This window comes from Ammospiza caudacuta, chromosome 3 (assembly GCF_027887145.1).
Source record: "Ammospiza caudacuta isolate bAmmCau1 chromosome 3, bAmmCau1.pri, whole genome shotgun sequence".
Taxonomy (NCBI): Eukaryota; Metazoa; Chordata; class Aves; order Passeriformes; family Passerellidae; genus Ammospiza; species Ammospiza caudacuta.
In genome coordinates, this window is record NC_080595.1 from 72,115,261 (window position 1) to 72,140,916 (window position 25,656).

The 25,656-nt window shown below is 43.9% G+C and overlaps 1 protein-coding gene across 1 annotated transcript in view; it reads left to right on the top strand.

Moving 5' to 3' along the window:
• METTL24 (methyltransferase like 24) overlaps positions 1-24,113 on the top strand; it is a 44,575-nt gene extending 20,462 nt beyond the window's left edge. Inside the window, exons 3-5 of the mRNA XM_058802405.1 lie at positions 3,548-3,687; positions 8,700-8,928; positions 22,639-24,113. Coding sequence (XP_058658388.1) covers positions 3,548-3,687; positions 8,700-8,928; positions 22,639-22,953 — 684 coding nt within the window. The 3' untranslated portion in view covers positions 22,954-24,113. The remainder of the gene's footprint in view (positions 1-3,547; positions 3,688-8,699; positions 8,929-22,638) is intronic.
• The last annotated feature ends 1,543 nt before the right edge of the window (positions 24,114-25,656 follow it).

Consider the following 25,656-nt stretch of genomic DNA (forward strand, 5'->3'; position numbering starts at 1 on the left):
ATTCTAGATGTGGTGTTTCTCTCTCCCTCTCTCCCTCTCAGATGGAAAAATACAGAGCACTCTGTATCAAGGGAGTATATTCAACCTCTCCACCTCTCAATAACAGTATGATAAGCAGGCTCATTTTACTCCAAAAGGAGGCACTTGAGGTTCCCAGTAAAATGAGAACAAGGCATCAGACCCTAAGTTGAACCAGTTGTTTCAATGATGCCAATAGAATATTGATATTTTCAAGACAAAAACAACAGCCATGGAAATTGGTGGGTGTATGTGCTTTTTAAAATATGGCATTTCCAAATCCATATTGTGCTGATGGATACTTCAAGCCTTCAGCATACATGGAAATTCATGGGCCATCATGTTTTAACAGAGCCATCGCTTATGCACAACAGCATCTGTGTGTGAATTTCCTGTAAGAAAAAAATGGAAAAGGTGCTGGATGCTCACAATTCCAACAGGGCAGATGCTCTTGGTACCCGGTCTATCAGCAATTGACCCTTGAATAGAGAGCTGACAGCATCATTACTTACTCTGAAGAACAGCAAAAAGCCCCAGGTGCCAACATCACTGAAATGTCATTCATGTATGAAATTCTTTGCTAATGCAGCGCTTTTGAGGCTGAGATAATTTGAAAAACCTCTAAAAAAGAAGATAGCAGGGTGTTCATGCATCCTCCAGCTTGTGGAGAGTTGGCTAGATTCTCAATAAAATTACATCTCTGTTGCCACTCATGCCAGCACTGAGAGGGCGCAAGGTAAGATCATGCATGTGGGACAGCAAGAGATGTGTGTAGAACTGCTTGTTTTGTTGTTCAGAAGTTTACACTGTGGTAGACATATTAAGTTTGAAAACATCCTTCATCTCAGCAACTTAATAAACAGTGGCAGATGTTGCTAAACTCTGCTAGTTGGGTCAAAGCCTACAAGGACATCAATTAACAGAGGATTTATTGCTTTTGACACACTCAGCGAGAAGCTTCATTCCCTGAGTAACTGACACTGGTTGGGGGAATAAGCATAAGTGAAAACAAAAAATGGGAGGAATCCCTGTTCCTGACCTGGCAGATGTTACAAGATGAGTAACTGATGGGATAACACCATGACTGGTATGAGCACTTCTGAAAATGGCATCCTGCTTATGTAGATAGGCATGGGATGTCGCTTTCCTTGTTTGCTGAGCAAGTGTCTACTAATTACTGTGCCAAAGTTCAGCGCCGTGCCATTAGTGTAGAATGGCTCAAACTGCTGGAGCAGGAAGTTGCCATGTCAGCAGGGTCAAGGTGTGGCCAGAAAAAGCATTTTCAGTGCTGGTATTTTATGATCAGGAGAAGCCTTTTTCTTGTGCTGCTATTTGTACAATAGCAGTGAGCAGAAGCCCAGAAGAGGATGCGAGCTCAGTGCATCAATAAATCATGCAACAGACTGATGATGGTGCTAAAGGCAGGTTCAGGGTTTGATTTCTGTTTGGTTTTTAAAAAAAATTTTTGTTGGTGTTGTTTTTGTTTGGTTTTGGTTGTTTTATTTTTAATAGCAAGAGGTATTCAGTAGCAAGAGCTGTTAAAATTGCCTCAAACTCTAACTGTTGTAATTGCTCATAATGCCATGAGTCAATTAAGTGGCAGCGTTGCAGAATCTTAGTTTTCTGCAGAGAGTACATTATTCTTCTGTGTCTTAAATTAGTGCTTATTATTGCAGTGCCATTTATTCCTTGATTGTTATGTCACTGAAGGGAAATGGGTAGTGGGGTGCAGAGCAAATCATTGCTTAAAACTTTGTGAATCCTGGGAACAGCATGAAGAGATGCTGTATTTGCTTTTGTGAATTTTCCATGGGAATTATGAGCCAAGGAGGAGCAGGGAGGTGATGATGCAGTGTGCAGCTCTTAGAATGTAAAGCTCCAGGTAATGATCTTTCAGAGCATACACTTCTTAAAGAATGAGAATTTTATTTACTTATTATAAAGTATGTGGTGAAGAGTGCCACATTAAAGGCTGGGTTCCAGATTTTGCTCTCACCTCTGTGTAAAATTGTTTCATTTCTGTGGTTCCAGGTGGGAGCAGAGCAGTGCTTTTTAGTTTGGCTAGGAATGAGAACTCAGCCCCTGCAGTCTGCTGTAGAAGAAGGAAAGGAGCAAGATGAGAACACTCTGTTTAGGACTGATATTTAACCTGGTTTTGTCCTTTCCACCATTTTAGTTGCTGCCTTTTTAACAGTGCCAGCTCCCATTCCTGCAGCCAGGGCTGGTACTGGGCCCAAAGAACAACTTTTCATCACGAGGGCCCAGCTGAGTTCCTGCAGCTCTTCTCATCTTTGCTTTCTTCTCTGCACGGTAGCAACCTGTGCCCGGCAACCCCTGACTGATGGCCGGGCTGGGTGGGTTGAGAAGCCCTTCAAGAACAAGCTGTGCATGCTGATGCTGGAGCAGAGCAGTGCAGCCTTTCCTGGGCAAAATTAGCCACAGCTTTGGGCAGAATTAGCCACAGCTTTGGTGCTTCCTTCTGCTTCTCCTTGCCTCCTTGCCTGTGCTACAGTGAGAGCCGTACGAATTTTACCAGTTCTCCATCCCCTGCTGTGCTCTGGCCCTGCAAAGGGTGCAGCACTCCCCAGCTCTGTGCCTGCCTCTTCCAGAGTGGGTTTGGAGGAAGAGGGTGGAGTGCAAGTGGTGGCCTGGGGGTGAAATTATGGAAATTCTGAAATTCTGGATGGATGGGCAGAGCTGGTGCTGCAGGCAGGGGCTCCTCTGTGGGGTGTCACTCACAGGGCCATGGCTTTGCTGGCTCAGTCACCGTGGGTTTGGCTGTTCCAGGCTGCTGCTCAGCTGCTGGCATAGCTGACTTCACCCCTCAGTGATTTTTGACACTCTGATGAACCAGTGCATTTTCAGTCATTGCTTTCTTGGTCTGTACAAGGGCTTTGACTTATGGTGTCCCTCCCTGCAGGGTCTCTATCTCTTCTTTAGCATGGCTTTTATCCTGGCTTTAGACTCCAGATGTCCAAGCCAGCTCAGCATGGACACACATGCTATGATTCCTCTGTTTAGTTATGCACTTGCTTAAATCCCTTTGTTGTTGGAGAGGTCATGTGTTGGGGTAAAGATTAAATCCCTTCTGGAGCTGAGATCCAGGACACTCTGGGTAAGGTACTCATTGCAGAGATGCTCCAACTTTGTAATTACAGTCTTGATTTTAACATTATTCAGGATGCAGAATCCACTCCAAGGTTTGAAAAGAAAAAAAATTAAACATTTGAATGCTGATACATCTTTTCCTCATGGAAAAAAATGAATTTGAGTATAGTACTAATGCTTAATTATTTGCTTTTCAAACTGCATTGCTCTCTGGGGAATTATGTAAGCCTTAAATTTCACCAAGCAGAACAGACAAACAAGGAAAAAAATAATCAAATCTTTGTAGCCGTGTATCAGATTGACAATAAGACTTAAATTAAACCAATGAACATTTTTCTTCTTTCCACTACTCCCCCAGAAGGCAAATTAAAAACAAGTTAAAAGTCTTGTCTTAAAAAGAAATATCCTTTGATTTCAACAGATTTCGTGTGAGCACATGAACCTGAACAGCTTGAAAGGGTACTCTGAAACCACAAAAAAGCCCTGGTCAGTCTGTCTTGATGAGAGGTTTAGCCTCATCCATCGAATCAGAAGCAAGAAATGCCGTCTCTATTCACTTGGGTAAGTGCTCTCTTTAAAAGAAAGGAAATTGTTTCATGGCAAGTAGCTTCAAAAAGCCCTATAAATACAACACAGGCTGCAGCAAGGTTGTCTTCTAAAATACAAACTTTGTTCAGGTGTGTTTGTCATGTGTTGATGTGCTTCTGTAAACTTCATTTTAAGGGAAAAATCCTTTCTCCATGTGGGTCTTCATTTTCCTTTGCCTTTCTAATATCGGTATGAAAACAAATTGCTTGCTGGTGAGTTGTGAGTGGTAGTTCATGTGGAGGAAGATGGAAATCAAAGAGGTAAGCTGAGAAGCCTACAGCATCTGCCTTGAGCAGACATGACTTGCAAAACTGCCAGGGATTTCAACAGCATTGCTTGCAAAACTTCATTAACCAGCTCTGGGACAAATCAGTACGTTTCCATGTGAGAGAGTGTTTGCTCAACACCTCAGGGATGACACCTGCCAAAGTGATAGTGACAAAGGCAGCTGTGGCTTTACTTTGAAATGTTTGCAGTGTTTATGATATTTACAGCACTTGAGAGTGAAGTTTTCACTCTTCTCAGGAGAACTGCTTTTACAGGTAGCAAATCCACACATGCCTGTTTCCCTGCTAGTAAAACATTCTGTTGTCCCAGAGGATGAGGGAGGTCAGTCCTCACAGTGCATCAGGCCATCAGCACTCAAATGCATTAGGAGAACAGTCACTGGGATCTGGGGCTCATTTCACACAGATCACCATGTAGAGCAGCCTGATAAAACTGTCCTTGTTGTCCTGAGAGGCAGCTTTAGGTTAGAGGTGTATTGAAAGGCTTCATCTCCCTTGAACCAGTGGAGTTCATTCCTGTGATTTTGCTGCTGTGGATTTGCAAAGGGTGGATAGCAAGGAACCGTGCTGGGGTGGCATTTCTCATGGCAGGTAACACCTGCAGTGAGCATGGAGGAGAGGCAGGGTGCCCTCTAGTCAAAGGGAGTGGTTTTGGTTAGTTTGGGTGGGTTCATACTTTGATTGAGTTTATTTGAGCTGTAAAGATCCAGATCCTCTGAGAGGGAGGTGCTCTCAGGTTTTGTTCAGCAGCACTGTGTGGCAGAATAAGAACATGCCCCTTAAAGACAAATCACATATACAGAGAGAAGATTTCTCTTGACTACTGTTGCTTCTTATTTTCTGAGTGTTCTTTGCAATATATTTCAAATTATACTTACCTGGCATTAATGCAAGATAGAAGTTTACATGATTTTTTCCTTCTCAGCTTTTCATGTTCCTATGAAACTTAGGGGAGATGCTGTGCATGCTCAGTTCCAGACTTCACTTTCTGACTGTAGTACTGAGTTATTGCCTCAGGGCCCTTCTAGTAGTCAGTAGGCAGAGGCAAGCACATTCAGGTGGAAAATCAGCAAAGCTAAATAGCATTCTGGAGGTAGGTACAGCTTTCCTTTGGTTATAGTGGAGGTCTGGGATAAGGTGGCTGCTGGTTTTAGGTATCTTGGCAAAGTACTCAAAGTTCAGTGGAATTAACCTAGATCTTGCCCTTCAAGCTGCATGATCATTAGTATTAGATCTGAGCTCCTGTGTTGATGTCAGTTTTCCTTGTTGTTAAAGATCAAATGTGTACTGAGAATGGTATTTTTGTTAAATTGTCCTGTAGGTACAACGCAGAGTTGATTTAATCTGTGCTAGGAAGTGTAGGGTTTAGCAAAGATCAAAACTGATGTTGGCTCTCCCATAAATCATCAGATACACGCATGCAGTAAGTAACCAGTCAGGAGGCATCACATGAAACACCTGAAAAATTACAGAGAAATACTTGAGGTTACGGAGAAGCAGTCAAAAATCCATCAGTTTACTTCTGCAAACTTTGGAGCTTGTTACTACATAATTTTTCCCCTCAGACTCACTTCCTTTAATTTATGACAGACAGAAAAGTAATTTTGTTCTAAGGCAAAAATCCACTTTAAACATTTTTGTTATCTCTTATGTTTCATAAGGAGCAAATGGAGAGCAGCCGCTTCTAATGAAGAGCATTCACTGCGGAGAAAATGGATGGGGGGCAAATGTGAAAGTTCAGTGGGAGTGTTACCAGGAATCCTGAATTAAATCCATATATCATTAATATTGGAATAAAACATGCTGGTTAAGCTTTGCCTCCTTGAATGCCATAGAAGAGGTTCCTTGTGAATGGGAGCGAGCAGTGTCTGGAACATCTGGGGATCTTTTTAGATTAGTATTAGTTGCTTCCACTACTGGGAGGTAGCAATGTTTTTGCTTGGGGGACAGGATTTCCCAGTGTGATACATAATTGCAATATGCATTAGTGAGCTCTAGTTATTAGTGCTAAATCTGCTTAGATTAAACTAAATCAGTTACAAACACCACAGGCAGGCACTCAAGCTGGGATAACATAAATGAATGGGATTTCAGAAACTTACCAGCAGAGGTTTAAAGAGTCTTCCTGTAATACGGCATAAATGCCCTTTCAGGTGCATCCTAAAGTGTATGTAGGAGCTTTAGGATTCAGGCAGGGGGTCCATCGTTTTTTCTTGAGCTGCTGAGCTCAGTTATCTTCCTTTGAAAGAGGAGGGGAGGAGGGGGAGCAGAGAAAGGGAAAGCTGGACCTTAACTTGCGTGTGTTTACAGCTGTGTCCTGCGGTCGCTGTGGGAGCTGGAGTACCTGCAGTTTTCAGGCTGGATCAGCTACAGGTGTAGTGCAGAGCGGACAAAGCAGCTTTTGTGCCTCTCGGCGCTCGCTGTGCCCCGGGTGATGCAGGGGCCGGTGCGATGCTTCTGCAGCCCAGTGCCCATTGTGAGTGCAAGGCTCTGTGCCCGTGCCCCTGTGCGAGCCCTGGGAGCAGGGAGCAGCCAAGGGACAGCGCTGCCCGCTGTGTCCGGGTCAGCGTGGCTGCCCTGCCGGCGGGGAGCGGAGCTTTCCCTGCGCAGCCGGGAGAGCCGGGCCCGGTGCTGCTGCTGCTTTTTTTTTTGTCTTTCTCATGCTGCATTATCTCTTTGCGTGATCCTGTGTGAACCAGTTCCTTTGGAGAAGACCTGATTTTCTCTCCTATATATTTGTTGCTGGCTGGATCTCTCTTCAGGCATAAATTTGAGCTGTTAACTGGAGTGTCAGAAGACACATCATGCCCGTCTTTACCTCATCTGTATTTTTTTCCCCTGTTTTTTCCACCACAGTGAAGCTCCCTTTGCAGTCCTCATCAGCAGCAATCTGTTGGGAGGCAGCCTGAGGTTTGTCTGCACCAAAAGCATCTGGCCCTCTGGCTTGTGCCAGCTGGTACGGCTGGAAGTGTGTCATGGACACACGTGGCCATCAGTCGCTGGTGGGCTCATCACTAGTGCTGTGACTGTCCCCAACAATTCCCATGCTGTCCATTTTTAGCCAGTGTCTCATTCCTGAGGGATTACACTGCTCGTTGTCCCTCGCTGTCCCTTCTGTAGAAAGCCACATGCAAACAAACATGTCGATTCACTTGGTTAACTTCTGAACTTTTTTTCTAATGCGTGTTGAATGTATTAAAAGAAAACTCCTCTCTTTTCCTCCCACACAGCTGTATGGGTTGGAATCCTGTGAATTAGGGTTGTTCTTAAAAGCATGCTGGGCTATTTTTGCACACCCTGTCTCTTCCTGTTTTCCCAAAGGGAAGATGGTTGAGAAGACAGAGTCCTAGGGTATTGTTAAAGTGTGCTTGGCCAGTGTTACAGCAAGTGTCATGCTGTCCAAAGCAAATGCTCTTTCACACATCGTTTCATGAGTTGAATTCATTTTATCTTACTTGTATGTCATCTGTGTAGATCATTTAGCGCTGGACTAATGTTGTACCATAGTGTGTTGCGTGATTTGGAATGTGCCACGTTTCACATATTGATGCAAATAGCCAAAATTATTTCAGGCCCACATCTTTGCTTAGGATAACTGTGGTGTAGTGTAGCAGGTGCTCTGCTAGTGCATCTAAGAGTTCTGCCCTGTCACGGTCTGTGCACAACAGATAAATGCTCTGCTGTTAGTACAGAGTGAATGATCTCAGTTGTACAATTTGCAGTACAACTGATTTGAAAAAATCCTAATTCTCTTCTCAGTGCTACACGTGTGTATATCAAACAGCTTAATTTTGTTTAAGTTCAATGTTTAGTGCATGATTTGAATCACATTTGGAATAAGCTTGGGGGAGTAGGAATGAAGAGAACATCCTGTTTTACAGAGTAGGAAAGGCCTGTGGTTCAGATGTGTGACAGCAATGGTAAATACCAGATTTTTTTCATTTTAGTGCACCCTGTGTGAGCCACTGGGCTGTAGAAGGTGGGAATATGGCACAGCCTTTTAAAACACGTCTTCTCACAGAGGCAGGGACTGAGAAAATACTGCTGTTCAAGGGGGCTATTAATTTTTCTTCTTCTTTGGGGTCTTCACCAAATTAGCAGCAATCTTTCTCTCAGGTTTATGTCACAACTCTGCTACTGTTGTAAAGTGCTTATTTTTAAATATGCTATTTTAAATCGGTGTCTTCCTGTCCACAGAGAAAGAGAGGCATTTGATTCTTGTGTCTTGTCTGTACTGGTGGTCACTGTGGGTCATATTTGTAACAGGTGACAGATGTGGTGTGAAATATGCCAGATTTTTACAAAGTAAATGTATTTTCTCTTCTGCTTATGGCTTGGTTATTGGAAGTTTGTACAGCAGAGACTAAGGAAAGTATTGTAAACTTTTCAAGAAAAAAGCAAATTGAAAATAGAGAAATATATATAAGCACAAAATATTAATATGAATAATGACAGCACAAAGATTCCAATGTTTAATTTACTTCTGTGCAAATTTTTCCAACTTCTGAATTAAGGAAAAGCTCTTTGGGAAAGTTATCAGCCTGGCTAAAAGTGGTTTAGTTCTTGCCTAGAAAGTTCTAATAGTGCATTGAGCCTGAATTTCTTCAAGTTAATTCATCCTCAGAACATCCTACTCACTAATAGTTCTTTTTGCTGCACTAGTAGTTACTTTTTTTTAATATATTTTTTTTAACATAGTTTAGGCAACGATGACAACCAGTTTGAGCTGAGCATGGCCAACAGTGGGTGTGAGGTGCATCGCTTTGACCCCAGCATCAAGTCCGCTCACATCCAGCAGGGCCGGCACCTCTGGCACCATCGGCTCTCCATCGACTGGAGGGATCCCAACCCAGCCATCGCAGCTCACAAACTTCACAGCAACACTAAGAAGCTGGGCACAGTGCTGAATGAATTTGGACATCAGAAGGTAAGGAAGGGCCTGTCTGTCAGGTTTCTGACTGCAGGGTTAGGTGTTGGGAAAGCTCCAGATCTCCCTTCTTGCTGCCTGAGGAGACCAAGCTCTTTCCAAGCTCTTCTCCTGATAGTGGATCTTTCTTCAGCAGTACTTGTAACGCATTTCTTTTAGGGGTGCCTTTTCTCTCTTGCTTTCTCTGTGTGCTGATAACAGCCACAATGATTTTAAATCCCTAGCTGTATAGCAAACACTTTCTTTCTCCTTCTCACTTCCTTTTCCCTTGAAGTATCTGGTGACATTGGATGCTAGCACATTTCGTCCTATGGAAGTTCTGGTCTTTGCCTGAGTAAAACTACTCACAAAGACAAGTTTATAAAGGGAATACAATATTTGCAACAGTAATTAAAAGAGAGGAGGCAATGGATGGTTTGTTGACATTTTCAAGGTCACTGTTCCTTATTACAGTCCTCAAAAACAAAAACATCCTGTTTTGAAATTGGCAGCAATCTGTGGGGTGTTTTTTTAACATTTCCCCGTTTGTTTTTAAGGAACTATAAAGAATCAAGAATCTTCAAATCTCAAATAAATGTTGCCATAATACATTTCAGGAAGTTCTTAGGTTGCTTTTAAGAGAGTTTTTCCGTCAGAGGAAATACAAGCATGAATTTGAATGCTAATATACTTCATTGCCTGCAGCTAGTTCTGCTTGTCATTGTTTTTCAAGAAATAGGCAGCCTGGGCTAAGGAGGTGCTCTTCTGTAAGACTTACAAAGCAAGCAGGGCAACGTTTGTTTGGCTTGTTATTTAAAAATGCAAGATGTCTTTTTTGGTTCACTTTTTACCTTTTTGAAATGTTTTCTTTTGGTTCAGCTCCACTGATTGGAACATTTTGAAGATAAGAGCAGAGAAAAGGAGCCTTTTTCTTCTTCTTCCTAGTCATACTGTAACTGTGCTGGGCTGTGCATGAGTGAAACATCTGGGGAGGCAGAGATGGCTTTTCTTTGATGAGTGCCTTGCATTGTTTTGATTTTAGAAGAATTAGTCACACAGCAAAAAACTAATGGCCTGATCCAGAAAAAGTGTACAAGTGACATACCAGACCTGCTGAGGCCAGTGTCAGATTATCATGATAGAATAGAGTGCTTGTAACACCTTCTGTGACGGAGAAGGATGTAGGCGTGAATTCTGAGTGTGTAACTTTCTGAAAACTGTGGGGTGGATGGCAGCCAAGGAACACAATGCACACATAACACATGCAACCAGGCTTTCCTCTAGCTGTGCACTTTAACGTGGGCTTTGGTTAAGTGTTTAGGTGCATTATGAAGAGTGTATAAAGCCTCTTGCTCTGGTAGCATTTGAGGAGCTCCCCTGTGCAAAGCTATGGCTTAGTGAAGTTAGGAGCTGACTTTCTCCCAGTGGGGATAAAGGTGTTACACACTCTGAAACTTTCTGGTGCTTTATACTTGTGAAATACCTGAGCAGGCTGAATGTCCTCACGTTTTTCTGTTTGGGTTTTCTTTAACTTAGAAGGAGGGCAGCCTGAGAAGTTGTATATCGTGTAGAGACACCATTCTTCTGGTGAATGTGAGTGGAATGTTCCCTTGACTGCATAAATAAGTTAATTCAAAACAGTTTCACAGAATATTTTCCAAAGCGTTGTTTTTCAATTAGAAAATTCAAACATGCACTTCATCCTATTTTTAATTTAAAAAACCCTTCTGCCTACCCTCAACATTGTTCCATTCCCACTTCAAGGCAGGAATTCCAGGCAGCTGCATTTGAAGTTAATGCCTCATTTTATCCATGCTTTATTCTTTGAGATTTGGGACTTGATCCAAGACCCTGCAAGTGACTGAAACTACTTCCACTGATGTTAGAAAATCAGGGTGATGAAGACTGCACAGACAAGATCTCCTGAAGTTCTTCCTGTTGTAGTCTTGAAAAGAAAACTGGCATTTTGGGGGTTTTGTGTGCAAGAGAATCAAAGAATTTGGATGGGCACATTTGCATCCCGACTCAGATGAGAGCACACCTGCTATTCTGCAGGCAATACTGGGACCTCATCCACCACCAGGGAAACCCATCCTGATATTTTGGCAAGAAATACAAACACTTTTTGGAGTCAGAGTGGATGTGAGAAAAGATTAGAAGAACTTGATCTTTCTAACTGGCTATGTGGCAAAACTCCTCAGTTCTCTGAGGATTGTAAATAGCCTGGAGGCAGAGGACTTCTCTAGTAATATATTAGGATGTGGCTGACAAAGGGAACATGTAGTCAGAGTATTTTTGGGAACTATTAGAGTGTGAAATCTCTTAAGCCCTGGAATAATATCCAAAGGATGTCATAGGAGCCTTATTTCCTGATATACAGATCTAAACTGAAAATTTACTGGTGTATCTTCTGAGAAGAGCAATATTTTATCAGCCACAGGAAAGCATAAAGATGTAAAAATTGATCTTGCTCATCCTCCCTTCCCATCCCCCCTGCCCTCAATGTTTTTGCTGAACATGCACACTCTGTAGTGCACTCTTGATGAACAGTGGGGGGAAAAGGAGAAAGCCACTGAGCGCCCGTGATTCTTATGGCAGTGGAGTTCTACTTTATGAAAGCATTCACTTTCTCTAACTACCTACAGGGGTGAGGATGCTGCAATGCTGGTGTTTCCCATGGATTAGTGATAGATGCATGGAGAGCTTCCTTTCTAGAGGGTTGTTGGAGAATTCAAGTGAGAAGGGGTCTTGAATGGCTTGTGGTTCAGTCCTCTGCTCAAAGCAAGGCCAGCTGTGAAGTCAGACCAGGTTGTTCAAGGCTTTATCCACTCTGGTCTTGAAAAACACTGAGTTTTCTCCAGAGCAGAGACTTTCCAGCTTCTCTGGGTCAGATGTTGTCCTGCTGAACTGTTCTCTTCATGAAAATGTTTCTCTTCATATCCAGTCTGAACATCCCTGATTTCCTTTCATGTCTGTTGACTCTTGTCCTGCTTCTATGCACTGCTAACCCTTAACAAGAAATTCAAACCAAGTTATTAAGTGTATTCTGTATTCCAAAGATTGTGCTGTGAAGCACAATTAAAAACCTTCTGCAGAAAGGCCCTGAGGAGCAGAAAATGGGCAGTGGTCATACATGCAAATTTTTATTTCAGTAGAAGTTTTCCTCCCTCTGGAGCTCTGCAGGATAAGTCTCTTGTCATGCCCTCAGTAAGTGCCATGAGTTTATATTCCTTGGCAGTATGACTTACCAGTGGATGAAATTATTTCTTGTAAAACAAATTCATCTGCAAAGGAGGATCTGAGAATGCTGGGTAAAACCCTAATTTAATCAGGAAGTGCTCATAGCTGTAACTTTGAGGGGACAGCAGAGCTGTGTTCAACTCCTGACCTTCAAGTTATCTCAGACAAATTTTGTAAGAGACCACACTGTCATTGTTTGTTATGAATAGAAATGTAAATCAATCTTTACATCCTGATTTTGATGTGAAGGCTTTAATTTACACTCTCTCTTCATGAAGATTTTTTTCTGTAACAACTTGGATAATCTTGCTTCATTTTATTGAATAGGCTTCAATTTAGGATTTCAAAAGGAAAAAACTCTTCACCTGTTATTTAATACTCAACACAACTTCAAAACACTATACCCTGAAGTCATTTTGATTAATAACATCATCTCCTCCTAGGCAAGTAATTTACCACTTGCTCTTCTCCTCAAGTAGATACTATAGAATTTATTTTGTGCTGCTTTCAGCTTTGTGAAGGCTGATGTGAAAGGACAAGTATTAAAGAAAGGATTAACCATTTTTGCTTAAAATCAGCTCTGTTGGTAGTACACAAATAGATATAAAAGTCCAGAGAAAATATGTAACAGCTTAGATGTACAGATCTGCTCTAGATCTGTAGATCTGCTACAGATTGGCTATGTGTGGCTTAGCATCATAACAAATGAGACCAGATCTTTTGACTTGTTGCATCAGAAATCCTAAAGTAAGTGTTTGGAATTCTGAATTCTTGAAAGGGTTTTAATTTTTTCTTTGCTTTTTATGCTTATCTGGGGCTTTTACAGAATCTCAATTCTAGAAGGATAAAACCCACACTTCATCTGAATTTTAGCCTCATTATTCTTACATCCAATTTTTCTTGTGCAATCAATGGTCTCTAAGCTTAAGTGGCCCTTTTTCTGCAGCTGTTATTTACCATCTATATATAGCAGTGAAGAAGAGCCTTTGCTTTTGCAGGGTTATCATTCTGGCCTTTCTGAGATTTCTCCAACATGAGAGATCCTCTATTTCCTATAACATCTTATTTGTGTTGAGCTGCCCCTCTTGCAGCTGGAGCATCAGCAATCAGTACTATTCAGAAGTCCCAATGGTGTCTTTGCTAAGGTTCAGGCTGTGACTGCCTTCTTCCTGGAAATGTCCTGACTGTCCTTCCCTGGAAATGTCTGCAGTTACTGCTTATCATCTTGTTTGCTTTTTTGTGACTCATCAGACTGTCTCCTTGTTATATCAGTTTCTAAATGGCACAGTAAAAAGAGTTTTGTCCTAGAACACTGAATAGTTTCATAGTGTAAATGGCTGGTCATGACCTATTTGCAGAAGGAGTAACTCTGCTCAGTGAAGTCCCATTTTAGCACTGCACCCTTTTGCACCTGGCAGATGCAATACCATAGCACTTAGAGCTTATAGTCTAAATAAATGACCTGCCACAGGATGGAGGAGCACAAACCTCACCTCCATTAACTTAAATTTCTATATTTGAGATAGTTGTTGAGGTCCTTATAGACTCAAGCTAAGCTGTTATGGTGCAGTTTGTCTCATTCAAGGACAGACATTGCTGCAGCTTGAGCAGGAACTGGTGCTGCTTGGGAACCCTTTGTTTGGGGGTCTCTCAGAGAGCTGGCAAACCTTGCTCCCCTTGCTGAAAAGAGGCAGTCAAGCTGGTGCAGATGTTTCTACCTGCAGTTGGAAATGTTGACTTCTGTAGCCTTGTAATAGTTGCCCCTGAGTAATCCACAAGCTCATGGCACACAGAGTTTCTTTCCTGCATGTATGTATTTTTTCATTTCAGGGATAATGAAATCAAGGTGGTGATAAGTCTGTATTTGCTTAATCAGCCGTGACTGCTGCTGCCTGAAGTATTTTAATTGTAGGTAGGTTGAAGAGTTTGGCTGCAACTAAAAATGGGCTTGACAACCTCATGTTTCTGGAAGCAAAGATCTTTGGATAGTGATTTACTGCTCACCACCTCTTGCTTTTGGTGTTGTGTGCACAAAGTGCCTCATGCACTTTCCTTTACAGGTTTTCTCTTGGTCTCTTACATCTCCTTTTGCCTCATTTAAATTCTCTCCACCAGGGGCTCTTCCCAAGACATTGTTAAGAATATTGGTATTTCTAGACAGCGACCTGAAGGTGCTGTTCAGTATGCAATTGTCAGGCATGGAGGAAAGATCTTTTTAATGATACCCTTGGCTGAATATGGTGCAATCCATAGCCTTTTCTTCCCCTAGGAAAAGGCCTAGTGCAACACCTGAATTGTAATGAAAGTGTTGAAGCAGAACTTATTCAGGTCATCTTTCAAAATAGGAAATAAAGGCACTTACAAAGGATATTATCATCTGCTAAAAATGAGAAGGGAAGGACAATTTTTTTAGGGTTTTATTTTCCTTTTTTTTTTTTTTTTTTTTTTTGCTACCTTTGTTATGGTTGCTAAGACCCTTCAGAAAAAAATCAGGTAGTAAAAATCTGCTTTCCCCCAGCTTTGCACGAGGGCTGTGCAAGCTGTGCTCAATTCCACCTTGCTATTTGACTATTGCAGTGTCTAAGAGCTGCATTCAGAGGAGCATGGCACTGGCTGCAGGAATTGTGGGGCAGTGCATGGAGCTGTGCTGCTGCTGCAGGAAACCAGGCAGTCCTGTTCCCTCCTCCTGTCAAACCTGGAGCTCAGCAGGAGCCTGGGCAGCCTGCCCTGCTTCACAGGGCGGTACCAGGTGCAGGTACCTGCTGAGCTCAGACCTGTGTGCACACTCCCCAGCTCCTCCTCAAGCCACTAACCCTGGCTTAAACACAGTAATGTGAATGTTACGGTTTTATTTTGGCTGAAGTACTGGATATCTGATCAGGGTGGTGGTCCATGGTGTGGCATGGGTTTAATGAGAACCGGGAGCAACCCCTTTCTATGAGCATCCTGGTTTTCCTCCGCTGCCTATCTTTCTCACAATTTCCCAGTGGTGTTGACACTGACAAGCACTTCAGACAAATGCCCTACTCAGAGCCTCAAGGAGCTTTCTTTAAAAATGTAATTTTTCTTCTCCCCACATTTGTCCTTCCTCCAGTCATAGTTTACAAGTTCTTGTCATTGGATTTGGCCATATCTTGTTTCAGTACTTTCACCCTAGTGTGTGGATCCTTTCTGGTCTCTCTTTTCATCTGACAGCAGTTTAAGGTTCTGTTCTCAAAAATTTGAAATCCAGAGGTCAATGGCTTAGCAGTTCTTCCTGCCCCTCCTGAATGCCTGTCCCAGATGAAATCTGAGTTGTGTGAGCATTTTGTGATGGTTTTTATTCATGTTTTCAGGAATGTACATGCAGCTTTCTTCCTGTCGTGGTTGCAAGCAAATAGAAGGGCGGCAGGTTGGCACCTTGAACCAGAAATGGAATGACACATATAGATCCCCATGGAGGGGTGCAGTCTCAAAGGACTTTATTGCTCTGCCAAGTGCAGATGGGAACCAAATCCTCCACCAGATTTAAGTGGAGCTACTTGGATATACCAGGGCTGCTGATTCTCATCCTGCAAGAGGTGTCCTTTAAGGTGTGGTGGACATTTTTTGAAGATGGGACTCTGATTCCTTTCTTCAATTACCTACATTTTGAAAGCCCCCATGGGCACTGTGTTAATAAACTATAGAAGGCCAAAATGCTATTTAGTCTGTGCAACTATTTTATGGTAGGCTAAGCCCTCTGTCCCATGCACTGCATGCACTCACTTGCAAATCTTGCCCTTCAGGGCTTTGGAATCAAGTGTCACTTTACCATTTGCCTTCTATTGCAAACCTCCTGCACTGACAGCTCCCTTATCCTGCTGCAGTGTGCCTGACCTGCTGCTGCTGGTTTTCACTTTCAGCAAGACCAGGATAACGTGGCTTTATGCAAGCACAGAGCTGTGTCCCACCATCCATGCTTGGTGCAGCACAAACAGACTGCAAATGCTTGTTCCTCTCTAATGAAGAGGCTGGAAGGTCCAGCATATACCATTTATTCTTTTGAGTAAATATCCGTTCCCACAGGCATCCAGCAGTGTCTGGCAGAGAAGACCAAAAGAGCAGAAAGGAAAGGGTTTCCCCCTCTCTGTGGGGGGAGAGGGCAGCAGGACATCTCCTGCAGGATTGGATGGCTGAATGCACATTCTGCAGAGCAACTCCTATGCCCAGCCAAGGCTGCACACAGAGCAGCTGCTGGAGGAGTGCATGCAGTGTTTAAAATGTCTGTTTGCAGCATGGGCATTGGCAAGCAGAGCTTTTGCAGCTGATCAGGCTGTGAATTTATTTAAAGTCAGGATTTCTGCAGACTCCTTGTGGGATTTTTCCTACTTGGGCAATCTAGACATTGGATTTAAGGACTGGGCGAGGGGTCTGGGTTGTTTTCATCTTTTAGTGTACAGCAGGACAGCCATGTGAACTGGAAAAGGCAACAGGATGCAAATGGGAGCTGGAGCACAGTGTTTCTGAGCAGAGGTGCACACTTGTGAGCTGCTGCCACTCAGAGCAGATGAGGAGGTCACTGTTTGAAGGCTTATGTCCTCACAGTGACTTTTCACCATTTCCTCTGAGGAAGCATCACTTTGAGTCTTCAGCTAGTGAGTGGTGAGGTTCCTGTTGCCTGCTCTGGAGACTGGTCTCAGTTTAAAGAAATGGGGAACAAAGATCTTTGATGCTCAGTTTTTTTTGTGAGGGAAGGGCTTCTCCCTCAGCCACGTCCACGTGCAGTGTGTGCCTGCTCCATGCAGGGTTTGTAGAACCTGTTCTCTGTGTCACTGGGTCACTGTACAGGAACCTTGGTCTTGCTGGGTAGCAAGCTAGACAAGATGTCTGGCTTTAAGATCATTATAGTGTAGAGCTAGCTAAACCCATCAAACCTGTCTGAAAATCAATTTAGCCTGGGGACCTGTATTTTTGTATGACCAGAAGATGATTAACAAGTGACCTGCTGTCTCTGACTAGTCCAGTGTCCAGCACAAAAGAGGAAAGATGCCAAGAATTGGTCCCATGAAAAGAATGATGTATGTGGTGACAGAAGGCTACAGGTGAAAACCTGTGACCACCTGACCAATTGCAGCCAGGGAGAAAGGATTTCAGGCCATGCTGACCTTGTGAATCATCTGGGGGTTGTTTGTCCAAAGATTATGTTGTCCATTGGTGAAGTGACATTAAAAGGAACCTTCTGCCAGCTGAAAGGTCTCTTCTCTGCCTGTCCACTGGAGTAAGAGTCTTTGCTTCACTGGTCCAGTTAACTGGGCTGGATGGGATCTATGTATCTTTTGTTCTGGAATGGGTCCTCAGAGAGAAATTCCTTCCAGATGGAGAGAGTATATGGGGAATGTCTTGGCATCAGAGACCAAGGGAAGAGCTGGGGAGTTGAAGTGCCAGGTTACCCCCAGACCGGGGCTCTGAGGTTGCATGAAGGAAACACTTGGGCTGCCAGCATGGATCTTTGCTAGAAACAGTCCCCCACGGGAGAGCAAAGTGCTCGTAGTGCTCCTGAGCACGCAGCTGAGATTGGTGCCTCCTGCCTGTGCTGGGTGGGATTCCTGGATGGGTGCATTTGTCTGGGGCCATTACTGCATCTGGCAAGCTGTTGCTGTGCTGATAGTTGGCTGTGAGAAAGTTAAATAAGTTTTTAAAAGATTATTTTGAAACATTTTCTCTGATTTAAGTGGTAAACATAGTATTACTTAATATCCTGCTCCTGCTGTGTAATGGGTTCATGGAAGTACATCCCCAGAACTGGGAGAACAGACTGTCAATTGTGAGGCTGGGGAGAATCAGGGTGAGAGCAGAGGTATGAAGCTTGCTTGCACTCACTGCAGGCTTTCTGTTTCAGTGATGTGGATATTGTATGAGTAACTACAACTGGACAGTTGCCCTTTACTGTAAAAAAAGACCAAAGACCCTGTAAGCACCCAACTGCACAAATCAGCTTTGTGACTTTGATGCCTTAAGCAGATTCTTGAAGATGTGCCCGTTCTGTCACACTGGGAGTGGATAATCTCAAATGACACAATTGTTCCAGAGCCAATTTGAAACTGGCTGTACAGACCACCAAGAGAGGTGTAAATGTGAGCAGGAAGGAAGGGCAGTCATTTGAGAGAGAAGTGCTGCTGGTTGGGGCTGTACATCACTGCTCAGCAGTGATTGACTTTCCTCCCGATTTCAGCACCCGTGCTGCTCTGGCCAGGCCCCCAGCAGCCCTGGTGTTCCCAGCAGATGGCTCAGAGAGAATCAGGATGTTTCCCCTTCCCACTGCTCTCAGGGAGCATGGGAAGAGACAGTCACAAGCTGCTGGGAGCATAATTTGCTATTAGGCTCTGTGGCATCCTGGCTGCCATCAATTACAGCCTTCACTAAGAATAAAAGGGAATGAAAGGGACTTTACATCCAAGCCGTCTCCTGCTGGTGAGGACAGGCTGTGGATGTATTTTGAGAGGAAAGAAAATGAGGGAAGTATCATGCTGAAAATCTGCATGTGGGAAAAGGATAAGAGGGAAGTTGCAGTTAAACAAAACACACCCAAGCACCTGCTGTTACCTGCAAAGACATGCTATCAAAATGTAAATTAAACAATTTTCTCTGGAGTTTTGTTTTCTGAGGACAGAGAATTGTATTTAGGGAAAGAGGGGGAAAACTGATGCACAACCCAGCAGACTTTTTCTTGCTGTTCAGCTGATGTCAGAATGGTAACCAGGTATCAAAGGGAGCAGAGGAATATTTTTCTCTTGCACTGTGGAAGCAGCCCTGCAGTTCAGGAGGCTGAGGTGGTTCTGAGCTCTGTCCCCGTGCCTGAAAGCTGTAGCCAGCTCTCCTCTCCCTCCTCCCAAGCTTACACTGCAGACCTGCTCCCACAGAACTGGATCCTCTGTGCCTGACCTGCATTTGCTGGTTTTGCCTTTCCTGGCTTCCACTTCCACATGCTGAGCTCATGCTGGAAGTAATACAGCTAAATTACTTCCTCCAGCTACTCACTCTCAATTGACTCTTCTCCACGGGGAGCTTTAAATGATGCCCACGGGGCAGCACAGCCTGAAATCCCCGTTAGCCCTGGTGTTTCAAAAGCAGCCAAGGTGAACAGAGCTCAGATCTCTGCTTTAGGAAATGATGCACACTTGTAACAAGTCATTACCCTAAAAAGAAGAAATGAGCCTTCATACAGTGTATGTTGACCTTCACTAAGTAAAACACAATTTTTCAGCTGTTTTATATGCTTGGTTGTGCACGAGCATGGCCCCCTCTTTTTGCTTTTTCCTCCAAGTGTAAGTGGTGCAATGCTGCAGTGCTTTTTCCAGGGAGCTAAACTGAGAAAACATTCTAAAATCCACATTTTTAACTTTTCTGTGATAACCTAGTTAGTTCATGGAGGATAAGAGGATTTGTGGAAGATAAGAGGAACCAGCCTTTGTGAGTGTTTGAAACTCACTGCCACACTTTACCTTCAGGCACTGTAGATCTTTGCCCTCCAGGATTTATTCACAGCAGCAGACTCCAGCTGTGCTCCCGGGTGAATTAGAGCTCTGAATTTATAGATTTGCCCACTAATCCTTTCACTGGCACTTTGGATCAAGGCAACTGGAAGGTGGTAGTGCATTTCTTATCGGTAGTGTGCTGCTTATCACCAATGGTAAATATCTCCTGAGCTGTCTAATCATCACAAAACTTGCATTTGGTGTTAGCAGGATGCTGGTAATTTGCTCAGATATGCCTAAACAGAGCTGTTCTACCATTCATTTTGCACTATCCATGGCATGCACTGGAGACTCAGGGCAGAAAGGGTGGGTTGAGACAGGTACCTTCCTCCCTCCAGGTTTCTGTGCAGTGCACTAAGAGCAACAAAGACCCTCTGGTTTGTGTATGCAGCACATTTCCACTAGCCTCTTGTTTCTTTCCTGGTCATTTCATTATGTGTTCAAGCTGTTATTGTGGTAACTCATTTTCTCCTACTGAAACACTGGTTCCCAGCCACTTTTCAGATCAGTTTTGCAAATACAGCACAGAGCATGCAGAGTGCCTGCTGAGCAGCCTGAGCAGCAGTTAGTGTCACGAGAGAAAAACAAACAAACCTGAAGGACTGGAAACATTACCATGGGAAAAGATGTCCTACTGATGCCATAAAGTAAGATCATGGGAAAACAAAACCAAATGCCTAGAAACATTTTTTCCCCTATCCATCCACCCCCTCCCCCCCGAAAAAAAAAAGGCTTTGAATAATTTGTCTGCTTTCAAAGTTACATAAGTCTCCCAGAGATAAAAATCTGTGGTTCGTTAAGTGTGGCAGTGTGGTCCTGTGGTGGTTGCACCCGTGTGGAACCAGCTGCCTGTGAAACTGCACTGCAGGTAGAGATGTGAGTTGGTATTTGCAAAATAAATAACCAATTTAAATGTATGAAGGAGAACAAGTGGGCTCACCCACCAGCTGAAATGTCATGAGCTGCATCATTTAAATTCAGCCTCCCCTTGAACCCAAAGGAGCCCTGCGTTCAACTGTTTCACTGACCCGCGGACAGACAGACTGACAGGCTCTTTGTTAGGGGGGCAAGTTAGGAAATACCAGAGCTAAGGTTGTCTGTGCAACCTTCCTTTCTGCTCCCCATGGGCACATACCACAATATGGGCTTTAATTCCACAGTCCCTTGGTCATTTTCCACTGGCCCCCTGCCTCCTACAGAGTGAAGGAGGCACAATGCCTTCTTAATGAGCACACAAGCGGTGGCTTGGCTTGTTAGGATTCGCTCTGTGACCATGGAGCTCATTCAAGTCCTGCTCTGAAAATGTGGTGTTTTGTTTCCAGCTGTTTTGCAGCTTGTTCCATGCAAGTCCCACAGCCCTTCATGCACTCAGCCCCTGTTCAGTGATTGCCACCCTTGTTTTACAGGTGGAGACCAGAATGGGCAAGTGTCCAGCACCTACAGATTCCTGCCATGCCATGCCATGCCATGCCCATCCACAGTGCTGGGGCACGGCCCCTGAGGAGGGCTGACGTGGCTGTGAGCCCTGCACCTCAGCACCTCAGCCCCTGGCACCTCCAGTCAGCCCTCCAGGGAACAAGGGAAGGAGGATGTGGCCACCCCTTGCCATGGCCCTGTGGTTTCTTGGCCATGGCCCATGCAAAGCGCAGCTCTGGTTGGGCTGGAGAGGTGCTCACAGCACAAGCCCTGCCCTGTGCCCAGGGCAGAACCCCACAGATGGGACATGGCATGCATGGCACCAGCAGCTGCCCTGGCATGGGCAGCTCAGGAGAACAGCTGCCTTGGAAGTGCTTTTAAATTACCTGCCCAAATTTCTCTCCTATACCTTCACAGGTGCCTTTTTTGATATTGCCACAAGTGGTTAAGGTAGACTGCCAGAGAGAATCTGGGGGTTTTGTTGGTTTCATTTTGGTTTTTTTTTTCTTGGTTTGATTTTTGGGGATTTTTCTTTTTTAATTTCCCCCACCTTTTTTTTTTTATTGGTATTCTTGACTAAATAAAGTCTTCAGTTTTTCACTTCAAACCCATCTTGAGTGTGAGCAGATGGGCAGAAGCATCAGCTCAGGTGGAACTGGCACAGGCAAACCCTGCTCTCATGGTGTAGGACTTTCCCCTGCTGGGCTCTGGAAAACAAGCTGAGCTCTGCAGCTTGTGACCACTGCTGCGCTGTGGTCATTGTTTTCTACCAGGTGTGAAATGGTGATGAAATGCTCTTTTTATGTTAAAAAATCAGCTTGCCTCCCCCAGCTAATCTCCAAACAAAGTCAACCCACAGCTGTGAGAAGCTGGATTGCTGAATATCTCACTACAAAATTAAATAATGGTCCAAAACTAGAACATGGTTCTTATCTGTTGGATCTGTTATTCCTTTCAAACTCCTTCATGTCTTGTTTTCTGCTGTGCCTTTTCCTTTGGAGGAGCTGCCCTTAAAATCCTGAAGACTCTTTGCATAGTTATCCTTTGTTTTGGTCCTCCTCTCTCAGCATCTGTAGCGATGCCTGCAAAAGCTGCAGCCAGCAGCTTGGCCAAGGGCAGTTGATCACCTGAGCTGTTCACAGCATTTGTTTTTTGCTTTGCTCTTCTCTTGCACTTGTATGATGCATGTAGCATATGGCTCATGAGCACCCTACTCTATGGTGCAGGTAATCCCTGTTAGTGGGTCTGGGTCTGTCATTTGGTTCTGTTTCTTTTTTTCATAGCTGTGATGCCACCCAAGAATTGTGAAGGAACCAGTTACATGCTTTGGTTATAGGAGGATTTTGGAATACACAGCTTTTTGACCCTGAGCTGGAGGCAGGAGGAAAAGGGCTGTGAACAGTCAAGCATGAAACTCTGTGTACTGCTGTGTTAGTCCTCTGAGACTTTTTGATTTATTTTTTTAATACAAAATGAAAATCTATGTATACTGAAAAATACACACAGCCAACCCTGGCCTCAGATATTATATAACTGCAAAGTTTCTTGTTTTCACATAGTAATGGTGCTTTTGTTGCAGATCGATGTCCTCAAGGCAGATGTGGAGAGCGCCGAGTGGAAAATTTTGGAAAACCTGATCCTGGAAGATGTTGTTGAGCAGATAGGACAGCTGGTCTTTGAGGTGCACATGCACTGGCCTGGGTTTGAGGTCAGTGGCAATGACAGCACCGTGGTGCGGTACTGGTACAGCCTGCTCCGAGAGCTGGAGCTCAAGGACTTCAGGCTTTTCCATACCTACAAAGACTTATCAAAACCACAGATGTTTCTGAAAAAGGAAGCCTTCAACGCCAGTAGCTGTTACACACTGAGCTGGGTAAATACAAGATGGAAATAGCAGAAAGGAATTTATGATGTGTGATTGCAAACCATCTGGCCCCATAGCGTTATTGAAGAGGATTTTGGTGTCACTGGCTAAAGTTGCTCAATATGCACTCGGTGACTGCTAACAAAATGAACTGGCTTTTATATTTATATGTTGTCAAAAGAACTGGCAATAGGAGAAGATACATTGTATAGCAATTTATTTGCCAGTGGGTACATTGTCCCATTGAGGACAGAGGTTTCTGTTAAAGTTTGTCTGGGGGAGCATTAGAGCATGGCTTTTCCAGGCTGCCCCATGCCTGAACATGCCAGCAAGGAGAGCATCCCTCTGGGGCTGCCCTGGGAAGCTCTGCTGACTGAGCTGGACCAGCCCTCGGGCAGGAGAGTGCTTGTGATGAGGTGTCTTTTTAAGAAAGTGTCAAGTGTTACTTCTCTGTAAAGTGATCATCTTTGATTTGCACCTTTTTTACTGTGGCCTTGTTTCCTATGGAACAAACTTTAGGCAAGAACAGAATGTTCTTGAACCCACTGGCAAATATCAGCTGAATTTGGCAGACAGAAACCACCACCAAACTAAGTTCCTACCTATTTCTTTGGGCAACTTCTGAATGCCCTGACTTAGGTTTTTTTAAGCCAGTCTGGCTGCAGAAAGTGACTTCAACAATTCTGACATGGGAGACAATGGGACAGAGACACTCAGCTGCTGGATAAGCTGCTGCCAGAGCTCCCCTTCCTCATCCTCAAGAGCCTTCAGCCACAGAAGACAGGGCTTCCCTAGTTCATGTGCTCAAAGAACAGCTTGATTGAAATTACTCCTGCAAAGGCTGCAGCAAGTGGTTTTTGATCAGTGAGATATATGTAAGAGACAAAAGTGCAACCTGGTCTTTTTTGGTTTGGGGTTTAGTTGAATATTTCCTGGTGCCTTTTCCAGTGCTGTGCCTCACCACCTTGCTCTGCTGGCATAAGGAGGTCAGACCCTGGATCTGCACTGATGCTGGCAGAGGTGGTGCCCTGGACTGCAGCAGTGCTGGGGTTCTGCAGGCTGGAATTGTCTGCAGTGCCCCTGGGAGCCTTTGACGTTCCCCAAAGAGCTAAGGAATGGGGGAGATAAAAATATATAGCAGGTTGGATTTTTTTCTTATCTTTAGATGAATTTTGATATTAAACTTTTCATTAAAATACAAGATGTCACCACTTTCATGTCTTTTGTATGTGGGCTTTTTAACTGCCTTTGGTTTCCAACTTCTCCAAGTCTACAGCTTCCTCAAGGGAAGTGGTGGAGGGGAAGGTGCTGATCTCCTCTCTCCAGTGACCAGTGTCAGGACATGAAAAAATGGAATGAAACTGTTTCTTGGAAGTTCAGATGGGTTATGAGGAAAAGGTTCTTTACCCCAGAAGGTGGCCAGTCACTGGAACAGGCTTCCCAGGAAAGTGGTCATGGCACCACGCCTGTCAGAGTTCAGGCAATCTCTGCATGACTCTCTTACTAACCTGGTTTAGTTTTAGGTCCTGTGAGGAGCAACGAGTTGGTCTTGATGATCTTCATTTGATCCCTTCCAACTTGAGATATTCTATGATTCTATAAACGTAGCTCCTGTTTCTGCTCCTGCACATCCCACCTGGGCCAGGGCTTTGCAACACCCAGGGCAGGGCAGTGTGGGTGCGCACCATGTCCTCAGCTCTGCATCAAAACCTATGCAGATGTGTACAATTCTCTGTGTCCAAGATGTTGGGCACAGCACTCTCCTCAGGGCTGAGCTACCTATTGCCATCCCTGAACCAGGCAATGCACAATCCAAGAGATCCACAGCCTCTGGAAAATGAGTAAGAAATGCCTTCTTTGTGAGAGCCAGCCTTGCTACAAGCCTCGTACACTAAGTACTGAAGTTGTTTAACGATGCAGAGCCATGAGGAGATTCATCAAAATGCAGGAGGCTGCCATATCCTAAACTAATATCTGGTGTGTTGGAATGGCCACGCTTGCTGCAGCACAGAATGGCTCAACTCCCATTTTTCAAATAATGGGGTGGCAAAAGTCCAGCTGCAAGTCCTGATTTGTTAATGAAGTATAAAAATATGGGTTCCTGCACTGTGCAGGTTTTTCTTCCTAACTAGTATTAGAGTAAGTAGCCTAGTAGCTTATTATCATTTGTTTAAGAAACCAATAGAAAGAGGCTAAAAAATAAATTACATGACCTCTCTCAGATGTTAAAATTCAAAACAGAAGCACGTCTTCCATCATTTATTTCCCTGAGGTAGTATGGTGATATGCAAATTACAGAAGTGGAGTAGAGGTCCATCCTGGTTCTTTGGTTAGTGAGGGAGTTTAATAAACCCTCAGGTAATCTCTTGCTTGGGATTGCCAGGTAGTATCAGAAACACTTCAGGCTACAGCAAATACATCTTTGGCAAAAAAAATCCAATAACTATGGTAATTTTAAAGAAAACCTTATCTCTAATACAGGGCAGATAAAAGCCATTTATCATTCTGGAGGTAGTTATGTGATATTATAGGAGAAAATGAACAGTGCTTATTTAATGCACTCTGTGCTTTTCTACTTCACATCTCTTAGAGCAGAGTTACAGCCTTCCTTTCTGAGGTCTTGCTTTATGCCCTTACCCCTTCTCTTTTATTGATCTCTTTTACCTATAGGAGAGACCTCTAAATGAATTCAGTTCCTGTCTCCTGATGACTGAGCCGCTGGGTGTGTGCCCA